A 21,842-nucleotide genomic window follows, 5' to 3' on the forward strand; every position below is an offset into this window, starting at 1 on the left:
AGGCTGCGCTTGGAGAGCAGCCCCGCAGCAGAAAGGGCCACCGGCGAGCTGCCACCCGGCACCAGCAGCCTGAGCGTGGCAGAGCTGGGACCCTCTGCCCTCCCGGGCTCTCTGCCCCACACGGCAGGTTTCCCCCCAGCGCCGCCAGCGAGGATGTGCCGGCGTTCCTGGTGGCTCCCCAACCCTCTCTGCTCCCCGAGTGGCACCACGGGACCGCTCTTCCCTCTATCCCTGCCAAACGAACTCACCCCACTGGCCGCACATGCTGGCACAGCCAGAGGCGGGTGAAAGCCAGCCATTCTCACCTCTGCCTGACCCTCTATCAGCGTCTCCAGGCTCCTGGTGCTGAATGTCCTCCACTGGCAAGAGAGAAGGAGCGGAGGAAGGTGAGCAGTGATGCCTCTGCTGCTCGGCTGGAGGACCAGGGCTTGGGGATAGAGCTCAAACCAGAGAGGCACTCAGGCCGTGGTGGCAGCTCAGCTCCTTCTCCAGGGTTTTGATGGACGGAAGACGGGTCACTCGGGCTCTCTTTGCTCCTTCTGGTGTCCTGTGCACCGGGAAGGGACAGGGAGAGAGCTGGCTGAGCCCCAAGCTGCCCCTTCTCTCCTGTGAGGCAGCTCTGCCCGAGAGCTGCCCGCAGCCGCAAGGGCCCGGCTTACCCCAGCAGTGTGCCCACCCACTGCTCCTTCAGTGCCTGGGAGCTGCAGAAAGAGAGGAGAACCAGCGTCAGGTCCCGCCGCCCCCCAGCCCGTGGGCAGAGGCGGGCGCCTGCACAGCCCTGCCCCGTGGGGAAGGACACAGGGGCACGGACAAAGCCCCGCGGGGCAGGACAGAGACGCTGCCCAAGCCCCGGCTCCCTGTGTCCTGCCAGAGCAGCTGCTTTTGCCCTTCTCTTCTGGGGACCCAAAGGGCACCAGGGGATGCAGGACCTGGCAATGCCCCCATCCCTCCCTGCCGGCGTGCTTCCCGCTCCCTGCCCAGGCTCTGCACGCAGGGCAGAGGCTGTTCACAGGATGGCGTGGGCATGATTGGGAACCTCTCCTGCCCGGCCATGGGACGTGGCACCACGACTCACCCGAAAGCGGCAACGCAGGAGCTGGTGGGCCAGATGAGGATGATGGAGGTCCTGTCCTCATCGCTGCCTTCCTCCTCCTCTTCTTCCTCCCCCGCTGCCTCCTTTCCGCCGCTCAGCACCCACAGCTGGTCCAGGGCCAGGCGGAGCTGTGGGCGCAGGGTGGTGCCACGTCTGCAGAGAGGAGAGGCAGGCGGTGAGCTGGAGGTGGCCTCCTGGGGGTCCCCCCGGGCAGAGCCCCGTCCCCCACCTGCCCTTGGGACGGACATCGATGGGTGCATCCAGCACCACGGTCCCGGGGCCTGGGGCTGGTGCCGGGGTGTCCCTGCCCTGGTGCCAGGGCCAGGAATGGGGGAAAGACAGCTGGGCTCTGAGGGTCTTACTGCAACTTGGCGACCACCACTTCCTCCTGGAGGAGGAGAAGGCGTCTCTCGCTCCTCTTGCGGCCCCGGGTCAGCCGCACGTCCGCGCTCAGCACCGGCTCGGCGTCGGCGAGAGCCTCCCTGCAGAGCAGAGAGCGGCGGGCATCAGAAAGGCCGCCGCTGCGGGTCCCGGCCGTGCCCGCGTGTCCCCGAGGCACAGGGAGAGCCCACCTGGAGCCGCAGCAGCAGTTGGCCTGGCCCATCCTGCCCGGGAGAGGAGGACCCTCGCCGCGGACCGAGGACGCGGGCCAGTCGGCGACAGCGGGGATGGGAAGCGAGGCGCCGGTGCCGGCTCGGTGCTGCTCGGCCAGATCCTGCCTCCTCCCAGCGCTCCTCCGTGCCAGCACAGCTCTGTGCTGCTGTCTCTGGTGGCCGTGGGCTCCAACTGACCAACATTCCGAGCCCAACGGAAAGTGGGAGGGGCACTGGGGTGAGAGTTCTCTCCAGTATGGCCGTCTCTGCCTGGCACTGGGGAGCCCAGGGCTGGATGGACACAGCAGAGGGGAAGGACCACCTACCTCCACCTGTTGCCAATGCTTTCCCTGCTGCAGCCCAGGATGCAGTTAGCCTTCTTTGCCCCAAGGGCACTTTTCTGGCTCTAAGTCGGTCAACTTGGCGTCCACCATGACCCCAGGTGTCTGCACGGCTGCTTTCCAGCTGGGTGTCCCCCAGCAGTTACTCGTGCAAGGGCTTGTCCGTCCCCAGGTCTCCAGGACTTTGCTCTTCCCCTTGTTGAACTACACGAGGTTCCCGTCAGCCCCTTTCTCCAGCCTGTCAAGACCCCATGACTGACAGCAGGACCCTCCGGCGCGTGAGCCTCTCCTCCCCGTTGTGTGCCACCTGCAAGCTGCCTGAGGGTCCACTCTGCCCCATCTCCCAGACCAGGGAATGTGAACAGGTCCCGCGTGGTGCAGCGCAGGGGGTGCAGACATGCACTTTGATAGGCCATCACTTGTCACAGTAGGTTCAGAAATTTAGCTGGGAAAATCCATATTGGTTTTGGTATTATTGACACAGTGCTTCCCCTTTGTATTCCTGCAAGCTATTAAAAGGTGTTCATATGTCTCCCTTTTCATCTGAATGTCACAGCTCTTCACAGTGCCGATGTTGTGTGTAACATTGGGTCAGGTTGTACTCTCACATAGATCGTTAGATAGTATGTAGCCTAGATTATTAGGTAGAAGATAGCAGATTATCTGCATTAATTGTGCTAACACCAACAACAGGAGGTTGCGTCTAGCTCTTGAGACGAAGGATAAAAATCCAAGGTGTCTATTGAACTCAGCGGGCTATTGATCAGCAGATTGAATTCACCATGTTCAAAAAAGAAAAGGTACGCGAGAAAGGCGCATTCCATCTTGACTGCTACAATGCCTGTTTTGGTAGGTATGAAGATATATTATCCATGCCCCTCCCGCCACCCCCTTCCAAAAAAAAAAGGACTAGAGAAAAAAGATTCAACTTCCAGAGCAATGGGGCTTTTAATAGCCAAGTATATTTCCCTAGATCATTCCCATTCAATGAGCCACTTTGTCTGACATTCTGCCTCTACTTGGTACCAACAGAAGACTCTACCTGTGCCATGCTATGGAAGATGTAGAATTCCTCTCTGATCCAGAACTTTCCACCTACAACCAAAACCATGGTGAAGTTTTCCTCCACCTCAACCCCTCCCTGGTGCCTCTTCCCCAGGGAAAGTCTTTCCTCTGTCACTCTGTGATCATAGCTGGTCACGGGCAACGCAAGCCCCAAGCCTCAGCCACCGTCCGAGGCCACCAACCCCCTTTAGCCATATGCAAGATCTCAAACTCCTTTTCAGCTGCAGGAGAAGGGTTGTTAGTAGAAACGGAGGCACACGGCACAGTCTATTCCAGAATAGCCACAGCGGTTAAAAGCTTTCCGTGTCCTGCATTGGTGGTTTTCAGGACCAGCTCCTGGGTGCCGTTGCACGAGGCTAGCGATAGCTCTATTTCATGTAGGTAATTCAGGCTTAATCCTTTGTCCCCACAGGCCCAGCAGCACAGAAAGTCACAGTGGGCTGTGTTTGAGCAGCCTGCTCCACTGGACTTGTGGCCAATGGCTGCTTCCCTGCTCTTCTGTTGTCCTCGTAGGGTCCTGGTCAATACAACAAGCTGTTTTCCCTGGAAATGACCATCGTGGCTAAAGACAGGCTCCTCCTTGTGGACGACAGCCAAGCTGTGGGAATGTCTCTGGCGCCCATGCTGTGCCAGCTTTCAATCCCCAAGAGACTGGAACCGAGGCAGGTCCAACAGGAAGAAAATTTGCAATTGTTACAGAAAGAGGGGAGCAACCACCGGCACTGAAGAGCCATTCATATCCTGCCGAAAGCCACAGGGAAATGAAATGTGTGGTGAGCTTAAGGCAGGAATACTCCTGTCCGTGGAGCAGCACACTCGGTTATTAAGGCTTTATCACACTTGGGTGATAAGGCTTTATCCTTGGCTCTCCCGCAGTGCTGACCGCTGTGGCTGCTGCCTGTTCTTTCCTGCCACGCTGGCTGCAGCCACCTGTGGGGCTGTCCTTGGGAAGGGCACCAGAGCCGAGAAACCCCCTGGGAGAGGGGCGGGAAGAAGCTCTTCTCCAGAGATTGGCCAGAAACTCTCCAGAGCATCCCTTTTCCAGCCCATGAGATGCTCTGTGTGACAAGGGAAGGTGCCTGTTGGTCCAATGGATGAGGCCCTGCAGGGCTCCCATCAGGGTCCTTTGACCTACCCATCTTCCAGCCGCCACTCCAGGGGCTGGGGGTCTCAGGAAGGGCAGAGCCCTGTCCCCCACCTGCCGTTGGGACAGACATCGGTGCATCCAGCCATTAAAACCTGCCGAGGCCAGCTAACTGGGAAAAAGAGATGAGCCACACTGCGCGTGCCCAAAGGGCGGACACTATGTCAATGATAACATAAATAAGTATATGATTAGAACAAGATAAGCTTGCCTTGCTGTAGGCAACGGTGAGCACGCTAGGAGGAACTAACCCCCCGTGCATCCAGCGCTGCAGTGAAGAACACCTGCTTTCTAAAACTCCAAAATCGAGCCTCAGAGAGTTTCTTCGACCGGCTTTTTCGGTTACGCACCCCTACCTCTGACTGGCAGGACAGAAGAGAAGATCGCTCGGGCACCTGTCCCTTTCACTCCTGCCCCCAAGACTCTCAAGTCCTGCTGGACCTTGCCCGCGTTTTGCTTTACCGTGTCCTGGTGCCCGCATGGAAAAGGAGCAGGGGACAGCAGTCTGTGTTCGAACCAGCGTGGCAGCCTCCCCGCGACATCCCGGAGCGCTCCTGGGCGGTCAGCACCACGGGGCCCTCCTATTTCTTCCGGCAAAGTCTCAGCTCCTACTCTCTGCCGCAGAGCGCAGCCCTCGCCTGCTCTCTGCCAGCACGCTCCTAATTCTCTGGCGACCTCGGGCTGCTGGGCAGGCTTGCACGGCCGCCAGCCAGCATGGGGCGGCCGTCGGGGCTGCAGCCCGAGGCGGCGGGCGAGCAGAGCGGGCAGCAGCCCCGCCGCTGACAGGGCGCGCTGCCCTTCCCGCGCTAAGGGCCGCTCCCGCCGGCCGGCGCTCCTCAGGGGCAGGTTCTTCGCGCCTTCCCGCCCCGTGCGAGCGACCGCCGGGGAGCGCCGGCACCCCCCGGCTCTCGCCCGCCGCCCGAGGGTGCCGGGGGGCCCGAGCCCCCCTCAGACAGCCGGCGGGGACCTCGCAAGCCTCGCCGTCCTCCATCTGCAGAGGTAGGGGAAATGGCCGCCTCACGGCTGCGCGGCGGAAGGCGCCGAGTGGCCCCCCCCGGCCTGGGCAGGAGCCAGAGGCAGCGCTGTCCTCTGGGGGGCACCTGGTCCCGGCGTGCCAGGGCAAGGCGCCTGGAAATTGGGGAGAGTTGTCCGCAGGCTTTCTTCCAGAAGGAGCACGGTTCTCCTCCGTCGGCTTCTCTGGTCAGCGACAGCGTTTCATTCCCCTGGGTTTGGGGGGTTTTTTGGTGGCTGTTCTCCTTGGCTTGTGTTTCCTCTGTTGTGAGTGAAACGTTTGGGATTGCTTCAGGGATTGCCGGGCCACAGCAGGGGTGAAGAAGAGGGGTAAACGGCGTCCCAGAAGCCACGGAGGGAGGGGGCTGAGCCCTGGGCGGGAGCAGCTGTCGGTCGGAGAGCAGCAGGTTGCTGCTGGGGAGGTTTCACCAAGCGAGGAAGTGGGGGGTTTTGCCAGTTGACTCGTGTCCTTTTCATTTCTTCCTGGCACAAAAGCCCCGTGAATTGTTGCGAAAGTGCTAAGTGTTGTCTGCCGGTAGGAAAAGCAGCGATTTCTTTCCTAATTACCACAGCGGCTGGCCAGACGCGCGAGTGTAACAAAATCCAGGAATAGTGTTTTAAAAACTATGTCCCAGAATGCAAAACCCCACACCGTTTCTCTTTAGTTCTTGGCGGAGACATGTGCCGTGACAGCCAACGTGAAAACCGGCTTTGATTTGGAGAAGGGGCGTTATGAAGCAGTATTCAAAGGGCTACACAAATTATTTCACGCAGGACTTGCGCGTGTTTCTGCGATGTCTGTGGTGGCCCTTCCTGGCATCTGCTAGGCTGTTACCAACCGTGAAGTCCAGGAGATCCACATTTTGACATCTGTCTCGGGAATGTAGGAGCCAGGGCATGAAATGCCCACCTGTGACTCTTCTTGACCTTGAGAGGAGGTAAGGTCTGGATGCCCACAATGTGATGCCATCCCTTCCCTTAATGAGCTGACAACCCGGATCGGAACACCCCTGGTACCTGTTGAGCTGTGGGTGTACGTTTCAGCGGGGGATCGTCGTGAGTTTGTGGTATTGCAGGGAGGTGCTTTTGAATCTGGCTACACCTGGAATATATTTTTGATTGTATGTTCAAACAAGCAAACAAAACCTCATGGGGTGGCAGTGGAGTGATGAAACTGAACAGGTTCTCTCTCTTCTTGTTGAGGGTGGTTTTGTTTTTTTTTCTCCATATGATGGAATACAGAAAAATGGGCTCAAGCCCTGACCTGAGCTCTCAGCAGTGATACCAGTCTTCCCTCTGAACAGAACTGGCTCATTGATGTGCAGAAAATTGCAAATTAGTGGGACTGCAATTGAGAAACAGCAGTGACTTGTGCGGTAGAAAAGATGCTCCTTTTCTAGGTGGTGGAAAGCATATTCTGCTTTCCCTGACTCCCACACGGCCCCTTTGTTTCCAGCAGGCTTCCCACAGGCGCCTCTGCAAGCCTGTTCTTAGGTGCAACCGAAAGGTGAATTTTCTCTTTATTATTCCCACACCTCAGAGGCAATTCTGCTTTCACTGAACTGAATGGAAATTTGTGAGTAAAGATGATGTTTAGATTTGTCTGCAGTGCCACAGTAGAGTTTGCGGGGCCCTGCCCATCTTCAATAAATGTCAGCTTTGTGTTGTGGTTTTCACTGGAGTGACAGCTACTGAATTGGAGAAGACCCATGGGAGAAAATAAACTGATGACGGAAGTTTTGAACGATGGGCTTGGGAACTACAGATGTGCGTGTTTATGGAGGACATCTCTTTCAATCTCCTGAGAGGATTTTTTCCTCTCATAACTTGAGTAGGATGGAAATCTTTTTGGTCTGGTGGATTTGATATTTTTAACGTCACTTTTTACTGTGTTGTGAAAAAAAATGCACGCGATCTTACCATTTACATCCCACAGTGTTACCCGCTGGTCAGAAATGTCTGAGGCTTTCACATCTCTTCCGTACCTCTGCTAACACTGTGCCAGTCTTGATCTGGTCGAATGAGAGCAGCTACTGCAAATAACGTTCTCGACTTCCCCATCTCCTCACTCTGGTTTTCCTCTGTTTCTCAGGCATATGCTTTCTCGAGACTGCACCTAGAGTCCTTCCTTATTCCTAAAGGCATCTGAAAGTTCTGTTCGGAGTCACTTGCTGTAAGATTATCTCCTGAAGTCATCGCAGAAATATCTAAGATTTTGTAGAAATTCTTTTGAGGCTCAGGAAGGTATGATTCTTTTCTTGTGCTCAGTTTAACAGAAGTCTCTGTAGCCTTGGTCTCATCTTCTTTAATGCTACATTTGAGGATTAGTGGTTCTCCCAAGCAGGGTGCCCTGCTGTTGAATTAGCCAGGCACAGCACAGAACCCTTGGTCTGGCCACGGCGAATACTTTTTTGGATAGGCTCAGACAAGCATGGTGAGTTTATGTTGTTTCAAGGATTTGCTGCAACATCTGTGCCTTTTTTGACCCAATACTGCAAGCCTTTTAAAGCCATACACTTTTTCCCCCCGCCTCCAATGAACCAGTCCGAGACTCTGTAGAGCACAGGATTATTGCACTATAATATAAGGTATTAATATAGCAGCAAAGCAGTCTTCCTTGCTGGAATACCTACCTAGCCTTCCTACCACGATAACAGTTTCATAATGTGTGTACTGGAATGAAAATGCTCATAAATGCAACATGAATATTTGCTAACTGCAGGTATTTTTACAGTGCTGATCCCTCTAATATCGAGGCAGATGTAGCGATAGTCACCCGTGTACTTCTATGAATCTGTGCAATGTTTAGTTTCTAATGGACTGGCGAGTGATTTCTGATGATGATTCATGCCTTATCAGAAAGGGAAGAAGTGGATGTGGAAATGGCAGGAGAGACTGGGAGCTTAAGTTTCTAAATATGGTAGCATCTGACAGTTCATCCAGTCTCAGTGGAAACTGTTTGGGAACAGCGCTAAGCACTGGATCTCGGTGAGCGGTCAGAGTAGGGTGGGAGAAGGCACCGTGGCTTTATTCAGATCTTCCCTTCAGCTGACTTAAGTAAGAGTGGACGAAAACCCTCTTGTAAAGAAGCACCTTTGCACCTTCCTCCAGACTTTGAGGGGTTTTGCCTTTGTATTTATACTAATGTGCAGTCTTTAAAATATTTTCCCCTGGAAAAGTATATCGATCTATGTGTTTCTTACTTATCGAAGTGTGTTAACATTAACTATTAGATAAAGAAGCTCTGTTGTATCAGAACCACTAGACGAATATTGTCACAGAACTGTATGGAAGTGGTGGTATAATTTAACTATGATTGCTCAGACAATCGTAGCAGGTTATTTTTATCAAAAGAATTGGTGCTGACTGGGAGTTGCTAACACTTATGGAAGCTCATTTTATGAAGCCTAAAAGCATGGGTAAAACAAGTGTGTGAAGGGTGATGGTAGGATGGGATTCAATGTGAGCCTTACATGCCAGGTGAGGTTTCCTAAATCAGACAACCAAGTAGATGGCTTCCTTGTGAACTGGTATGCATCTGGGATTAATTTAGGGACTAATGCCATTGGGATTAACTTCGGGACTAATGCCATTGCACAGTTGTGGCCTGATTCTACATTTCCCTTAAAGACATTTTTAAATAGGAAGCTGAGGATTCAACTCAACTTGTACAAGTCCCTGTTTCCTCTGAGAAGTACTAAGTTTTTGCTGTAAAACTAAAAGATGCCCAAGCTGAAAGAGCCTTAGCTTTCAAACAAAATCAGTGCTTTCCATGGGAAACATGCATAGACTCTTTAAAGATGTTTTTGTAGAGCCCTTCACACATCCTCCGCAAAACTACTCCTTTTTTTCCTAAACATCTCTATTGGCAGCGTAATTTCGTCAACTGCCAAAACACCGTTTTGAAATGCAATTGCTAAACGGCTGTGCAACCTAGGACAAGGCACCTTTAATTTACTTTCTGTCAAATTCCAACAAAGTGGGAAAAACTATTTCTTTTTCTCTGTTCACATTCTGAATGAGAATAGCATAGTTCAGCTGGAAGGGACCTACGAGTCCCTACTAGTCCTCCTGCCTGACCGCTTCATGGCCGACCAAAAGTTCAAGCATGGTATTAAGGGCATTGTCCAAATGCCTCTTCAACACTGACAGGCACGGGGCATCCACCACCTCTCCAGGAAGCCTGTTTCAGGGTGTGACCACCCTCTTGGGAAAGAAATGTCTCCTCACGTCAAGTCCAAACCTCCCCTGACAGTGCAGTAGCAAATGTCCCTTGGTGGATTGGTGAGGAACGGTGAGGAAACCATGCATGCTCTCTGCATCTCTGCAGAAGGAACCAAACCCCTGCCTTTCACCTCTGGCATCACCGCAACCAAAGGAATATCGGTGGCATAAATGCCCTTATTTACACAGTCTGAAGGGACCAATCAATTTTGGCACCAACGCACAAAATGGCAAGGAGAGTACCTCTCTTAATCTCTCAGTACTCAAAATACTAAATCCTAAAGGAAAAGGAGACTTGCCAGGGTTTCAGATAAGATCTGAACATCTTCCCACAAACCGAGGTAGGCAAAGAACTCTCAGAAAGGTTCAAGTCACAGATGAGCTGTGGAAGTTTTACTCATGCCTGAAGCGCGTTTTGTATCCCGTATAAACACGGCCAACGGGTGCGTTTAGCAGAGGAGCTGTGCAGCTTGCTTTCAGCGGGATAAGGGGATGTGATGGAGACAGCAGAAATGGGATATTTTGAGAGTTTGGAAGAGCTGTCCTTTGCCTGGCTGGGCTGTGGTCACGGATCCAAATATTCTAGGTCTGGATACGACCAACCTTTCCTTCCACCACACCAGTGTAAACTTCACTCAAATGTTTTTAAAAGCCTGTGTTATTCCGTTGGTGGTCTTTTGGCACCGTCCATCCCAGCCTAGGGGTCTCATTACACTTTGGCTTTCCTCCAGGCTGAAGCTACTGAAACCATCCTCTGTTATCCCCCTGGAAAAGGGTTTGTGTCCCTGCTCCTCCTGGCTGTGGGGCTGCATAGGCTTTAGCTCTGGCACAGAGAGGGGACGGCTAATAGAGGTGGTCTCAGGGCTGCAGGCTTGGTTTCTGCCACGGCCCGAGAGAAGAGGAACAGCACCAGGCTTGGCCGTGGGAGCTGAGTGGCAGAGCAGGCGTCAGGGACACCCAGCATCTGGGCCCAGGGCATGGCCACCAAGGGCAGGGAGAGACTCCCGCCCCTCCTGGGCACAGGGACTGCCTCGAAGCCAGCACCACAAAGGCCTTCCTCCGAAGGATGCTGGGCCGAGGGGTGGTGGGCAGGGCTGCGCACGGGGGCCCCCTCACCCCCGTGTCGCAGTGCCACCACCCGGCAACGCAGCAGTCACAATGCCCCGGGGCAGTATAAAAGGGGCAGCCTCCCCTGTCCCACCGCCAGTCTGCCTGGCAGGCGGCCCAGACACATCCGAGACCAAGTCCGCGAGGAGCCGCTGGAATGAGTTGGAGGGGGCTGAGGGAGGACCACCGGAGGCTGCACCAGGCTGCTGGAGACGAGAAGAACCACCAAGCCCTGGAGGTGCCCCAGGCCATCGGGCTTTTTTGGATGGAGAGCTGTGGCAAGACCAAGGGAATGCCTTCTTGAGGAGCACTGCAGAGCTCGCCGTCCTCACTCCCTGCGGAACCAGTGGCAGCAGCCGTAAGAAGTGGGATGCAGAGATGTTGCCGGGGTCCCAGTGCCGTGGAGCACCCGCTGGTGGCCCGAAGGCGCGGGAAGGATTCTTGCCCCCAAGGTCGATCAGGCCGCGGGCATTTGGCCACTCTCGGAAGCCCCGAGATGGCTCCAGGTTGAGGGAGAACAGGGCTCGGGCATCTTCTGGGAGGCGTGACCAGCCTGTGGGACCGGGAGGCAGGTCTTGCTCACGTGCTCAGGGAATAGCCGATCGCCAGCCCTGGGGTCAGGAAGGAATTTTCCCCCGGGGCAGATTGGCACTGGGCCCCGGGGGTTTTTTGCCTTCCTCTGCAGCACTGAGCAGGACCGCTTGTCAGGGCTCCGCCGGTCCGTTGGGGCTAGGGTACTGCCTGCTGCTCGTGCACCACGAAGATGGCCTCTCGTGCCCTGCAGCTGGGGGGAGGAAGGCTTTTTTTCCCCCACGGTGGGCTAGCAAGTGTCCCCGGGGGTTTTTTGCCTTCCTCTGCAGCACTGAGCACGGCCCCTCGCCAGGGCTCCTTTGGGCCGTTGTGGCTAGGTGCCCGCTGCTCGTGCTCCACGAAGGTGGCCCTCGTGCCCCGCATCCGGGGGGAGGAAGCTTTCTCACTCCCACGGCGGGCTCCAAGGGATGCTCCCGGGGGGTTGCTTCTTGTCCTCTGTAGCACTGAGCACAGCCCCTTGGCAGGGCTCCTCCGGGCCCTTTCGCCTAGCTCCCTGCCCGCTGCTCTTGCACCTCCCTCCAAGGCACCGCTCGTGCCCTGGCTCTCTCGGGCTCTCTTGCCCAGTGCAAGTCTGGAGCGGGAGCGAGCTCTGCTCTTCTCTTAGCTCCATTTCCCCAGGGGTTCTGGCTTGGGCAAAACAGCCTGTGCTCTCGGAAGGGCTCCAGGCTTGCTGCCCCATCAGGAGCTGCCACTTTTCAGCTCTCCCTGCATGCAAATCAAGCGCAGGGCCGGCACGACAGCGCCTTTCATGCATCGTTGGCCAAGAAGCACAGCAGCAAAGCTTGTTCTGGAAGACAAACCGTATGCTTGTCATCGCTACGTGTCATACTTTTGAGAATACCACACACCTCTTCGTCTTTATGTTTGTCATCATTGTCTTCTTTTGTGTGTGATCAGTCCCAATCCTTATTCTTTGCGTTGTTACTCTTCAGGAAGCAGGGACTGCTTGGCCTGTATTCCTCCTGCTACTCTCTGTAGCTCTGTGACTTGCCTTTGCCAGGCTGCAAAGGATGTTTTTTCAAGCTCAACTGAAGAATGCGTCAGCCTGCTCCTGGCTACACAGGCACATTGTGTTAATGCTTGTGAGCATCGGCTCTGAAGCAGACTCAGAAAAAAACCATAAAATAATATTAAAAAAAAATCCTGTTTCCACTTGTAACCTTTGTGTCACGTGTCCTTCAAAGTGTTTTTGGAGATGAAAACCCCCTGGCGTTTCAGGCAAGTAACAGTCTTGTTATTTGACTCAGGGTGAGCGCAGGGAATAGAAATAGACTAGACTAGACTAGACCAGAATAGTTATGCTATGTTGTGCCCAGAGTTGTGCATGACAAGCTCTGACCTAGGTCTGAGGGCTCCCTCCAGGAGAGCAGCTCTCTGCAGTGCAGGTCCCAGGCCCACCCAGGAGACAAGTGCAGGGACAGGCACACCTGCAACATGGCTCAGGCAGGGACTGAAGGCCCCAGGCTGAGCTGGGACATGTCCCCTGGGCCCTTGTCAGGAGATGGTGAGGGTGGGGGTCCCGGGGGAGGCTGATCCCAGCCATTGAGGCCTATAAGCACCCCCAGGACCCTGACAGAAGCAGACTTGCATGGCTCGTATGCTCTCTTTTAGAGAGTGATGGTTGGCCACCTTGGAGACAGTTTTGGGCCAGAGGGGCCTTCTTTCTGATGGAGTACTGTTGTTCTCAGGCTTGTGTGTTTGAGCATGTTTTTCCACAGGAAACAGGTCGGGTGTTTCTAAAAATGAGCCCAAAGAGCAAAAATAAAATCCAGGGGTAATGAACAGGTATTGCCCACCTCCAAAAGATTTGCAACCCTTTAGTTGAGGAGCATGTCCTGCTTCAGACTGAGGGCTTGATCTTGGAGCCTCACTAGTGTCAGAAACGTGGGGTCTTGCCGTCCTGTGGAAACCCAGCTGAACTGGATGAACACAGAAGACACCCAAAAACCGTACTTCACACTTGCTTTTTGCCAGTTTGTGCGGATGGTCCAATTATCTCGAGACGATCCAGAGCTCTTGCCCCCACCAGAAGGCACATGCCTCCTTCCCACAATGTGACAGAGCCAGTGCCTAGTCTGGGACATGGTTACCCACTGAATGCCTTCTGCTAGTGCAGGGCTGGGAAGAAATGTCATCAGAGATTTCCTCAGCATGCACTGGTAGGGAAAGGAGGAGGTAGAAAGAAGAACAGCATAGCATAGCATAGTTCAGCTGGAAGGGACCTACAATGATCATCTAGTCTAACTGCGTGACCACTTCAGGGCTGGCCAAAAGTTCAAGCATGATATTAAGGGCATTGTCCGACTAAATGCCTCTTCGACACTGACAGGCATGGGGCATCAACCGCCTCTCCAGGAAGCCTGTTCCTGGGTTTGACCACCCTCTCGGTAAAGAAATGTTTCCTCATGTCAAGTCTGAGCCTCCCCTGATGCAGGTTTGAACCATTAATTAAATACCTCTACTGTGAGTCACTTGGAATTTGTCCTTTCATTTAGACGTCATCCTATTATCTAGAGCTATGGAATAGATAGTGACTTGGCGGTGTGACAGGGGCGTACAGGCAGCTGTCTGTATTCTGTTACTTGATGTTCAGTGTTTGAAGTCAAGGCCTGAAGTTGGGAGCTTGGTTCAGTAAAGTGTATGCTTCTTCCTCAGGACTTGACCTGGTGTCCCTGAGGAAAACAGATTGTTTCTGCTGACTCGCAAAGGACTTGAAGTCAGGGCTGTTACACTTTTAGTGTCCACCTGCACAAGGGGGCTGGTTTCGGAGTGATAGGACTTGACGTATAACCACATTGTAATTGGTGACTATATATAAGGGCTATCTCCGAGTGACAAGCCAGTATTTAAAAACTGCAAGAGCTGCTGAACTGAGCCAGACTAAAGCATGTGCAGTCCAGTGGCCTGTCTCAGGTGGTGGCCAGAAGTGCAGGGTTATCAGCTTATTTTTTAAAGCCTTGTGATGGGGGACGTGCCTCTTGGATTAGATAATCAAGGCCAGGGCCAGATGTGTCCCATTCTTCTGCTGGGAAGAGATAACTTTTCCAGGCTCAGAAAGAGTAGAGAGTGGAGAGAAAAGAAACATGGCGTCTCAGGGAAAGTACCGAAGTAAGAATCTTCTGCAGATTTTCACTCAATTTTCCTTCATATTCCAGTCTGCCCTAGTGGGACTGGGGTATCTGGGCATCCTATGACAGCAATTGCTTATGGAGCAATATAGGAAATGGCACAAACTCTTGATTTTTGTTCTGCATCCCTGCCTCTAGATGGGGAGCATGGCCTCTCAGCTATGCAGGAATGTACCTGGGTCTTTGTACAAGGGAAGTAGAACTAAAAAAGGGTAAGGGGTGCGGTGTGAGAGAGAGACAAACGTGCTTGGGCTCATCCAGTGGCAGCTGTACTTAAGTTCAGGGGAGCACGATGAGCAGTGGAGGAGTGGGTGAAGAAGCTCAAAGACAGAAGATTGCTGCTGAGCAAGGGTATGCCAGTCAGGAGAATGTCTTGCTACCACATCTGGTACCACTTCCCTGTGTCTGGTCACTATGCTGTTGTGCATATGATGCATTTACTAACGGAAGTGCGCTGGAAGTCACGGTAGCCCACATGGGCAGAATCCTGTTCTAAAAATCCCCGTTCTCGTGGTTTATTATTTCCATCCATCTGTCTTAGATTCACTGCACAGAAATATGCAACCTGGACCAAGCTTTCCAGATGGATAGTTACCCTCAGGAGAAAGATGCAAGTGGGTTTGCTGTAACGGGCAATCTGTTAGAGCTACCAGAAATAAGAAATCTCAACTAAATGTTGAAAATCAGCCCGGACATTTCCAGGTTAAAAAAAAAAAAAAAAAAAAAAAAAGTCATATTCCAGAAGCCAGAAGTTAAGGTAACTTCATCATCTCCCAGTGGAGAAGTTTTATATACCTCTATAGTTCCTCTCCCATCATCTCCTGATTCACAACTTTTCTGATAGCCGTTTTCAGGCTCTTAGCAGGCAATTATGGGTCTATCACACGCTGTTGGTGGCTGGGTGTGCCAGAGGCCTATGGTGGTTTTGGTCCAGGCAGTTGCTGGTGTTTGCTCCTATTTTCCTTCATCTCCACAATCCAACATCAGGGCCCCTCCAGTCTTTAGGTGCCAACAGGGCCAGAGTTTGCAAGTTCAGTGTTTGTATCTCTGCCTCTAAATGAAATGTGGCTGATGCTCAGTAGGGTATTGAATAGTTTTGCCTCTTTTCACACAGATATTTTGCACCTGTTTCTCTGTTACAATTCCCCTGGGTCCACCTTGCCCTTCTGAAAGTGTTTCTGTAGCTGTCAGTGAGACACAGAAGCTCTGAAATCTGTACATGGAATCAGAGCCCCTTCAGAGTGAGGCAGCAACCATCTTCAGTTGTCTGAGGGAACAAAGTGTTTTCTTTTCCACTGTAGAAGCAACTTTCCCATCACAGATGCAAATAACCTACAGTGTAAGGATCCTTTCATAAGGAAAAGGAATCGTCAGTTGTGTACGGTGTTCCTCTCCCAGCTAATGAAGAAGGACAGTGTTTGGTGTACAGTGTCATTGCCAGGCAAACAGCAGCACCAAAAAGCCATTCGGAGTTATTCTGGGAAATGCTGGGTGGCGTATGCCTCTTGGTTATTACTTGTAAGTGAAGATTGCAGTTTCCTGCCTTCCACAAGTGTTTTGAAACATAGCTCTTGTTTTGAATGTGTTTTGTGATCTTCAGGGTATATCCAAGGACACATATTGTGCCTTTTCCATCTGTGTAATTGATTTATTACTCAATTGTAGTAACTCATTAGAATCTTAAGTCCAGAGAGACAGTCAAGTCATCCAATATTTTTTATCACCAAGAGGTTGCTGCATATTCTTGTAACTTTGTGACCCTACCGATTTGTTTTATAGGTGTGTTTATACCACCTGTACTGTTGATGTTTACAGCACAAGCATTTCAATTTCAGCCTATTAAGTTGCTGGTGTTTCCTGCGTGGTGACTGACTCTGGAGGGGCCTGAATAATCTCTGGCTTAGTAATGTGCACACTGGCTGCATGGTTCCTGTGCTGGCAATTTATGTAGTGCTGGATAAAAACTCTCAGAAGCAGAATTTGCCTCTTTATGAGGCATTATTCACTTGGTCTGAGACCTTTCTGATGTCCTTATTGGACTCAAAATCCCCCAAGAATAGGTTTTCTTATGAGGAACCTTAGCTCCTGAATGGGTCAGAAAGCCACCAGGAAAGCCTTCCTTGGGTACTATTGTGCTTCAGATCCCTGTGTGGGATTGACCTTGTGTAGGCATTTTGTAAATGACTGTGATGCAGAAAAAAGGAAGGTGCTGATAATTGCTGCTGAGGACACAAAGCCTTGCCAGTACAGGGGAGGAGCTGAGTATCTCACAGGAAGATCCACGTGACCTAGAGGATGGGGCTAACAGCAAGGGCTGAAATTAAGTAGTATGGAGTGAAAGATCATGCGGGTGGGGACTTAATAATGAAAGCTTCTGCTATAATCTGAGACTCTGTTAATTGTATGAGGGGGGTGTCACAGCACACAACTAATGTGTGACCAGGCGAGAATAAGGCCTCTTAATGTTTGCATAGGGTACCGGTGAGGAAATGAATTGACACTGGAGAGGTTCAGTAAAGATGGGGAGGGGATATGAAGATACCTACTCTGTAAGGCAAAACTAGATGATGATGGTGTGTTTAGTCCACAAAGTGATGGTGGAAGAGGGGCATTCAGTTCTTCGGTGGCCAAGTCAGAGGAGGATTAAGTGCCAGAAAAAAGAAATACTTCAGCTTAAAGAGGTTGCTGGTGCAAGAACAAATTGATATAAATTGACACAAATTAAATGATAGGACATAACGGGCACTGCAATCAGGTTCTGGCAAAGTCTCATAAGATGGGCAAGCACAAAAAAGAAGCTACTCTTAAGATCAAGCTTGATAAGTTTATAGAATGACTAATGGCATTATAGTCTTCGAGAGCAAAAACCGCTGGAGTTTCCAGAGTTGATCTTGCTTTGACTTGCCTGTAAAAAGTAGACGGGCACAGTTGTCTCAGCAGTCGCAGTACTATCTTTTATTCTCCTCAGTTTAAAGGAGAAGATTACCAGGAGATGATAGGTTAGGGCAATCCAAAGATTTTTTTACAGGAATGCTGTTCAAAATATGTGGCATTGAAGGGGAAAAGAAAGAAAAGAAAAAGAAAAATCCTAGAGAAGAGTTTATTCAGATTGTATGTTCAGTGTAAATTTATCTACGTATCTGTGTTCTCCCCTTACCTAATGTACTTTTCCTAACACTGATGAATTTACTAGCAGCGTGAAATATACAGTTAGGCTGATCTGCCCTTTGGCTGATTAAAAAAAAGAAGTCTCCTTGAAAGAATGTGTTTACTGGTGGGTAAAAAATACCTGACTTTCTTTTCTCAGCCTTTCAGCTGCTTAATGGCAAAATATAGATGATGTGCTGTTCTTCTGTCAGTCTTGGTAAGTCAATACTACGAAGTGGTATGTTTTTCTTTGCATTGTACTAGAAGTTTGACAAAGGATCTTTGAAAGTTAAATTGGCTGAGGGGGCGTACTGGTGAAATTGATACCTCCAGTGGAAAAAAGGTGGCAAGCTGTAGGAAATAGTTTAACAGGGCAGACCTTAAAAAATGAAGCCTGCTCGTGAAGTGGGCATGCAGTGGACTCACATACGAGTGATCCACGTTAATCAAAGAACTGATCATACCTATGAAGATATTTTTATAATTGCAGTGAGAGGCTCTTGAGATTTCCAGGCAGTTACGATACAAGATAATACTTTTGGAATGGAAGGAATTTGGCTAGGCCTGGTATTTTGTTGCCTACTTGGACAAGAGAGCACAGACAGCACGTGAATGTTTTGCTCTAACGGGGTGATTACAGGATGATGTCTCCTGCCTGTCATGGCTGTCTTTCTGGAGGAACAGAAGTTACTTAAAAGCTACCTGCATGTTGCTGTACCCTTCACCAAGATTTATTTGCTTGCAGGTTAGAATGGAAAATAACTTCAACTCTGCATGGTTTAGTATTAAAAAAAAAAAAAAAAAAAAAAAAAGGTGGGATGGAAACTGAAGAAGGTCCCACTCACTTAGGAGAACGAAGTAAGTATCTGCAGTTTTCACACTGATAGTCTCATCTAATCAGAGATGAAAATCAGCTTAGACTTCAGCGTACAAGGGTGGAGTGTGGCTGGAGAATAAGCATATGTGAAGAGACAGCAGTACAGGAAATCTTTGGAAATACCAGAAATGGTCTTTGGTGTGGGTTGTGACTTGCTGTCTCAGAAATTCAGCTTCTTTCTCTAGCTTCATTAATTCATACCTGCTTTCTCCCAAAAGCTTATTGCTACTAATAAACTTGAATAAACACAGGGTGGAGAAGATTTCAGGCCATCTGGAGAAAAAGTCTTTTCTCATTTACATGTGTCACATAGGTAGGTCTGTTAGCTCTTTGTGTCTCCAAAGGCTCCTGTAAGACAACTGTGGGATATATATGCAGAATTTCCACAGTAAAAACTGCATCAAGTCAAATCTTCTAAGATCTTCACACAGAGCAAATGCAGAAATGCTCTTTGCCTCTGAACCCTTCCCCTTTGATGGCAGGGCTAAACAGACCTGAGATCTCACCTATGCGCACACCTCCTTGGTCCCAGACAATTCCCAGGCAGCAGTTAGCTCACTGGTATCAGGAATCTTGCTAGTAATGCGGGTTCTGCATCCCCAGCGCTTTCTGTCCTGCTCATAGGTTTGCTGTTCCATCTGCACCTTTGCTCCATGTGGCTGTATGCCGGATGGAAGGGCATGACTCAGTATATGACACCGTCTGATGTTTGGAAGGCACTGACAACCAAAACCAAACCTAAGCAGCCTGGAACTGGAAGATGCTTGTGTTTGAGGGGGTTGACAACACCTGTTGTGTTGGATGCTGTGAGTCTGGGAGCTGAGCTGCCCAAACACAGATGGCGGGTGGAGTGCTCCGAAACTCCTGTTGCAACATCCAGCTGGAGGGTGGCACAAAGGTGAGACCTTGTGTGCACCTGAAGCCCCTGGTGACCAGGGAGTGCCGTCTGCCACCAGAGTGGGGGAAATACTCTAAAGCAGAGAATAGTGCAGTTACAAGGCCCTCAGCAGGCTCTTTCCTCATTGACCTAATAGTCCGTTCCAACTTAGACATCAGTGCATGTTATGAATTTGCCCGGGCTCTGCTGCGATATGGAGAGATACCTAGGACCCCAGAAGGGACCAGTCCGGCAGGCGATCTCTCAGCCTACCCCCCGTGCAAACCGTCATCACTGAGTTAAAGAGAAAGCCTGGCCGCTTGACCTTTACATATTGGCTATAGCAGTGTTTTCTGGCATGGTTTTTGATCTCACTGGGTCCAACTCTTGATCCATGCCCCATGGAGGATGCTGCTGCCTCTCCTTCACCACGCCATCACCTCAAGCAGAGCCAGGTTTGACTCTGAAACGATGAACTGCTCTGGCCCTGCCTAACTCTGCGCAGTCACTCCGGTGTGTCTGCACTCAAATGTCCCGGTGTCGTGGTTTAACCCCAGCCAGCAACTAAGCACCACGCAGCCTCTCACTCACACTCCCCCCGCCCCCCGCAGCGGGATGGGGGAGAAAATCGGGAAAAGAAGTAAAACTCGTGGGTTGAGATAAGAACAGTTTAATAGAACAGAAAGGAAGAAACTAATAGTGATAATGATAACACTAATAAATTGACAACAGCAATAATGAAAGGATTGGAATGTACAAATGATGCGCAGTGCAATTGCTCACCACCTGCCGACCGGCACCCCGCTAGTCCCCGAGCAGCGATTCCCCGCCCCCACTCCCCAGTTCCTATACTAGATGGGACGTCCCACGGTATGGAATACCCTGTTGGCCAGTTTGGGTCAGGTGCCCTGGCTGTGTCCTGTGCCAACTTCTTGTGCCCCCCCAGCTTTCTCGCTGGCTGGGCATGAGAAGCTGAAAAATCCTTGACATTAGTCTAAACACTACTTAGCAACAACTGAAAACATCGGTGTTATCAACATTCTTCACATACTGAACTCAAAACATAGCACCTAGCAGCTACTAGGAAGACAGTTAACTTTATCCCAGCTGCAACTAGGACACCCGGGAGGGCTTATTTGGCTGGGGTTTGTGCTGCAGGTACCTGTGATGGACGCAAGCCATGGAAGGGTGTCTTGTAGGAGCCCGGAGACCTCAGGGCGGCCGCTCAGGCTAGCCTGGCCAGTTCCCCAGGCTGATGGAGAGGCACCAGTCTTTTAAGAGCACCATCCACTGGCTAATGGGAGCAAAATGAGGCAGGGATTTGTTAGAGTCCCTCTGTTCACAACACTGAGTGCTGGAGCCACCTTAATCAACAGGTGAAGATTGGAGAGCAGGGGGAGAAAGCTGGAGTGACACTGGGTATGGGTCTTAAGTAAAGCCAAACTTAAACTGACAACCTTAAGACTTGTCAGAAGAATGAAATTTCATGAAAAGTCTTTTCTGGCTTCAAAAAGTCCATTATAGTTTAGTTGACATTATCTTGCGAGGAAGCTGTGAGTCTCAGTTCTGGTCATGTTTTGCATCCTTTTGTGGGCTTTCGTAGCTTGATTGGTCTTGTCTCTAGAAAACAGCATTTTTAAAGAAAGCAAAGAATTGGCAAGGTTTCCGTGTGCACTTATAATATGCTCTCCTCCCTATGGGCCCATCAGTGCTGTTCCTCATGATTATTCTAGCTGCAAAAAATAAAAGGTCATGGGTGGTAATTCCTCTCCTTGATAACTCTTCTCTTTTTTCAGCTGTAGTTTAATATTGTGAGAACCCCAAAGAGCCGTTTGTGCTCTTGACTAACTGCATACCGGCTGGGTCACAGAAATGTTGAGAGCTATGCCAGTATGAATCTGAGGCAGAAGAAAGCAGGATTTTTATTCTAGGCGATATCTGTATGCAGTTCCAAATGTCAGAGGATTCCTTTGCACAGATTGTTAAATTTCATTTGATTTGCTATTAACTTTGCTCTGGGCTTCCAAAGTTGCTAGTGCATTTCCTTTTATAGGTGGAATAATCTTACTTTTTTCTTCCTGTACATGTTAATGCAAATGGGAAAAATGACATTGTGTTTAGGACCTGGAAGACGGTCCAATATAAAACAGAATTTGTAAGGATGACTGCGATCCTGTATTCCTATGTACTGTTAACGGCTGGTGCTTGAATGTTGGGCAATCATACGATTGATTTATTATGCAGGACAAGACAATGTTTGCAGGTGCCTGTGGTGTGCCCTCCTGACTCTGAAAGTCAAACTGAACCAGACAGACAGGCAAACATGCAAAGTAATATATTTGGTGGCATTAAAAAAGGTATTATATATCTATGTGTCTGTCCAGCTGCTGTTACTGTGAACAGTCTTCTCTCCCTCATATGCATGAGAACTGCTGTTATCATTAATCTTACTGTAACATTTAAATTTGAATGGTTTTTCTTTCTCTCTTTTTTCTCCTTTCAGTTGCAAATGAGACAGGTGACAAAAATGCACCACCACTTTCACCATAGTAGCCTTTTTTATTTTAGCTGGTTGGTTTCTGTAGCTACTGTAGCAATGAACACATTTAATAAGTCGTTTAATCTCACATTATGTCCACCTTGT

At 50.6% G+C, this 21,842-nt stretch overlaps 1 protein-coding gene across 1 annotated transcript; it reads right to left on the bottom strand.

The window, feature by feature from the left end:
- Positions 1-441: 441 nt before the first annotated feature.
- Positions 442-11,532, bottom strand: LOC115336083. Its single transcript, XM_030002594.1, has 7 exons — positions 11,427-11,532; positions 10,911-11,131; positions 1,666-1,859; positions 1,456-1,575; positions 1,076-1,246; positions 660-701; positions 442-547 (listed from the first exon to the last, which is right to left on the bottom strand). The coding sequence occupies exons 1-7, from the start codon at positions 11,530-11,532 to the stop codon at positions 442-444; spliced, it is 960 nt and encodes a 319-aa protein (XP_029858454.1).
- Between the last annotated feature and the right edge of the window lie 10,310 nt (positions 11,533-21,842).

The sequence above is a fragment of the Aquila chrysaetos genome, chromosome 26, assembly GCF_900496995.4.
Source record: "Aquila chrysaetos chrysaetos chromosome 26, bAquChr1.4, whole genome shotgun sequence".
NCBI lineage: Eukaryota > Metazoa > Chordata > Aves > Accipitriformes > Accipitridae > Aquila > Aquila chrysaetos.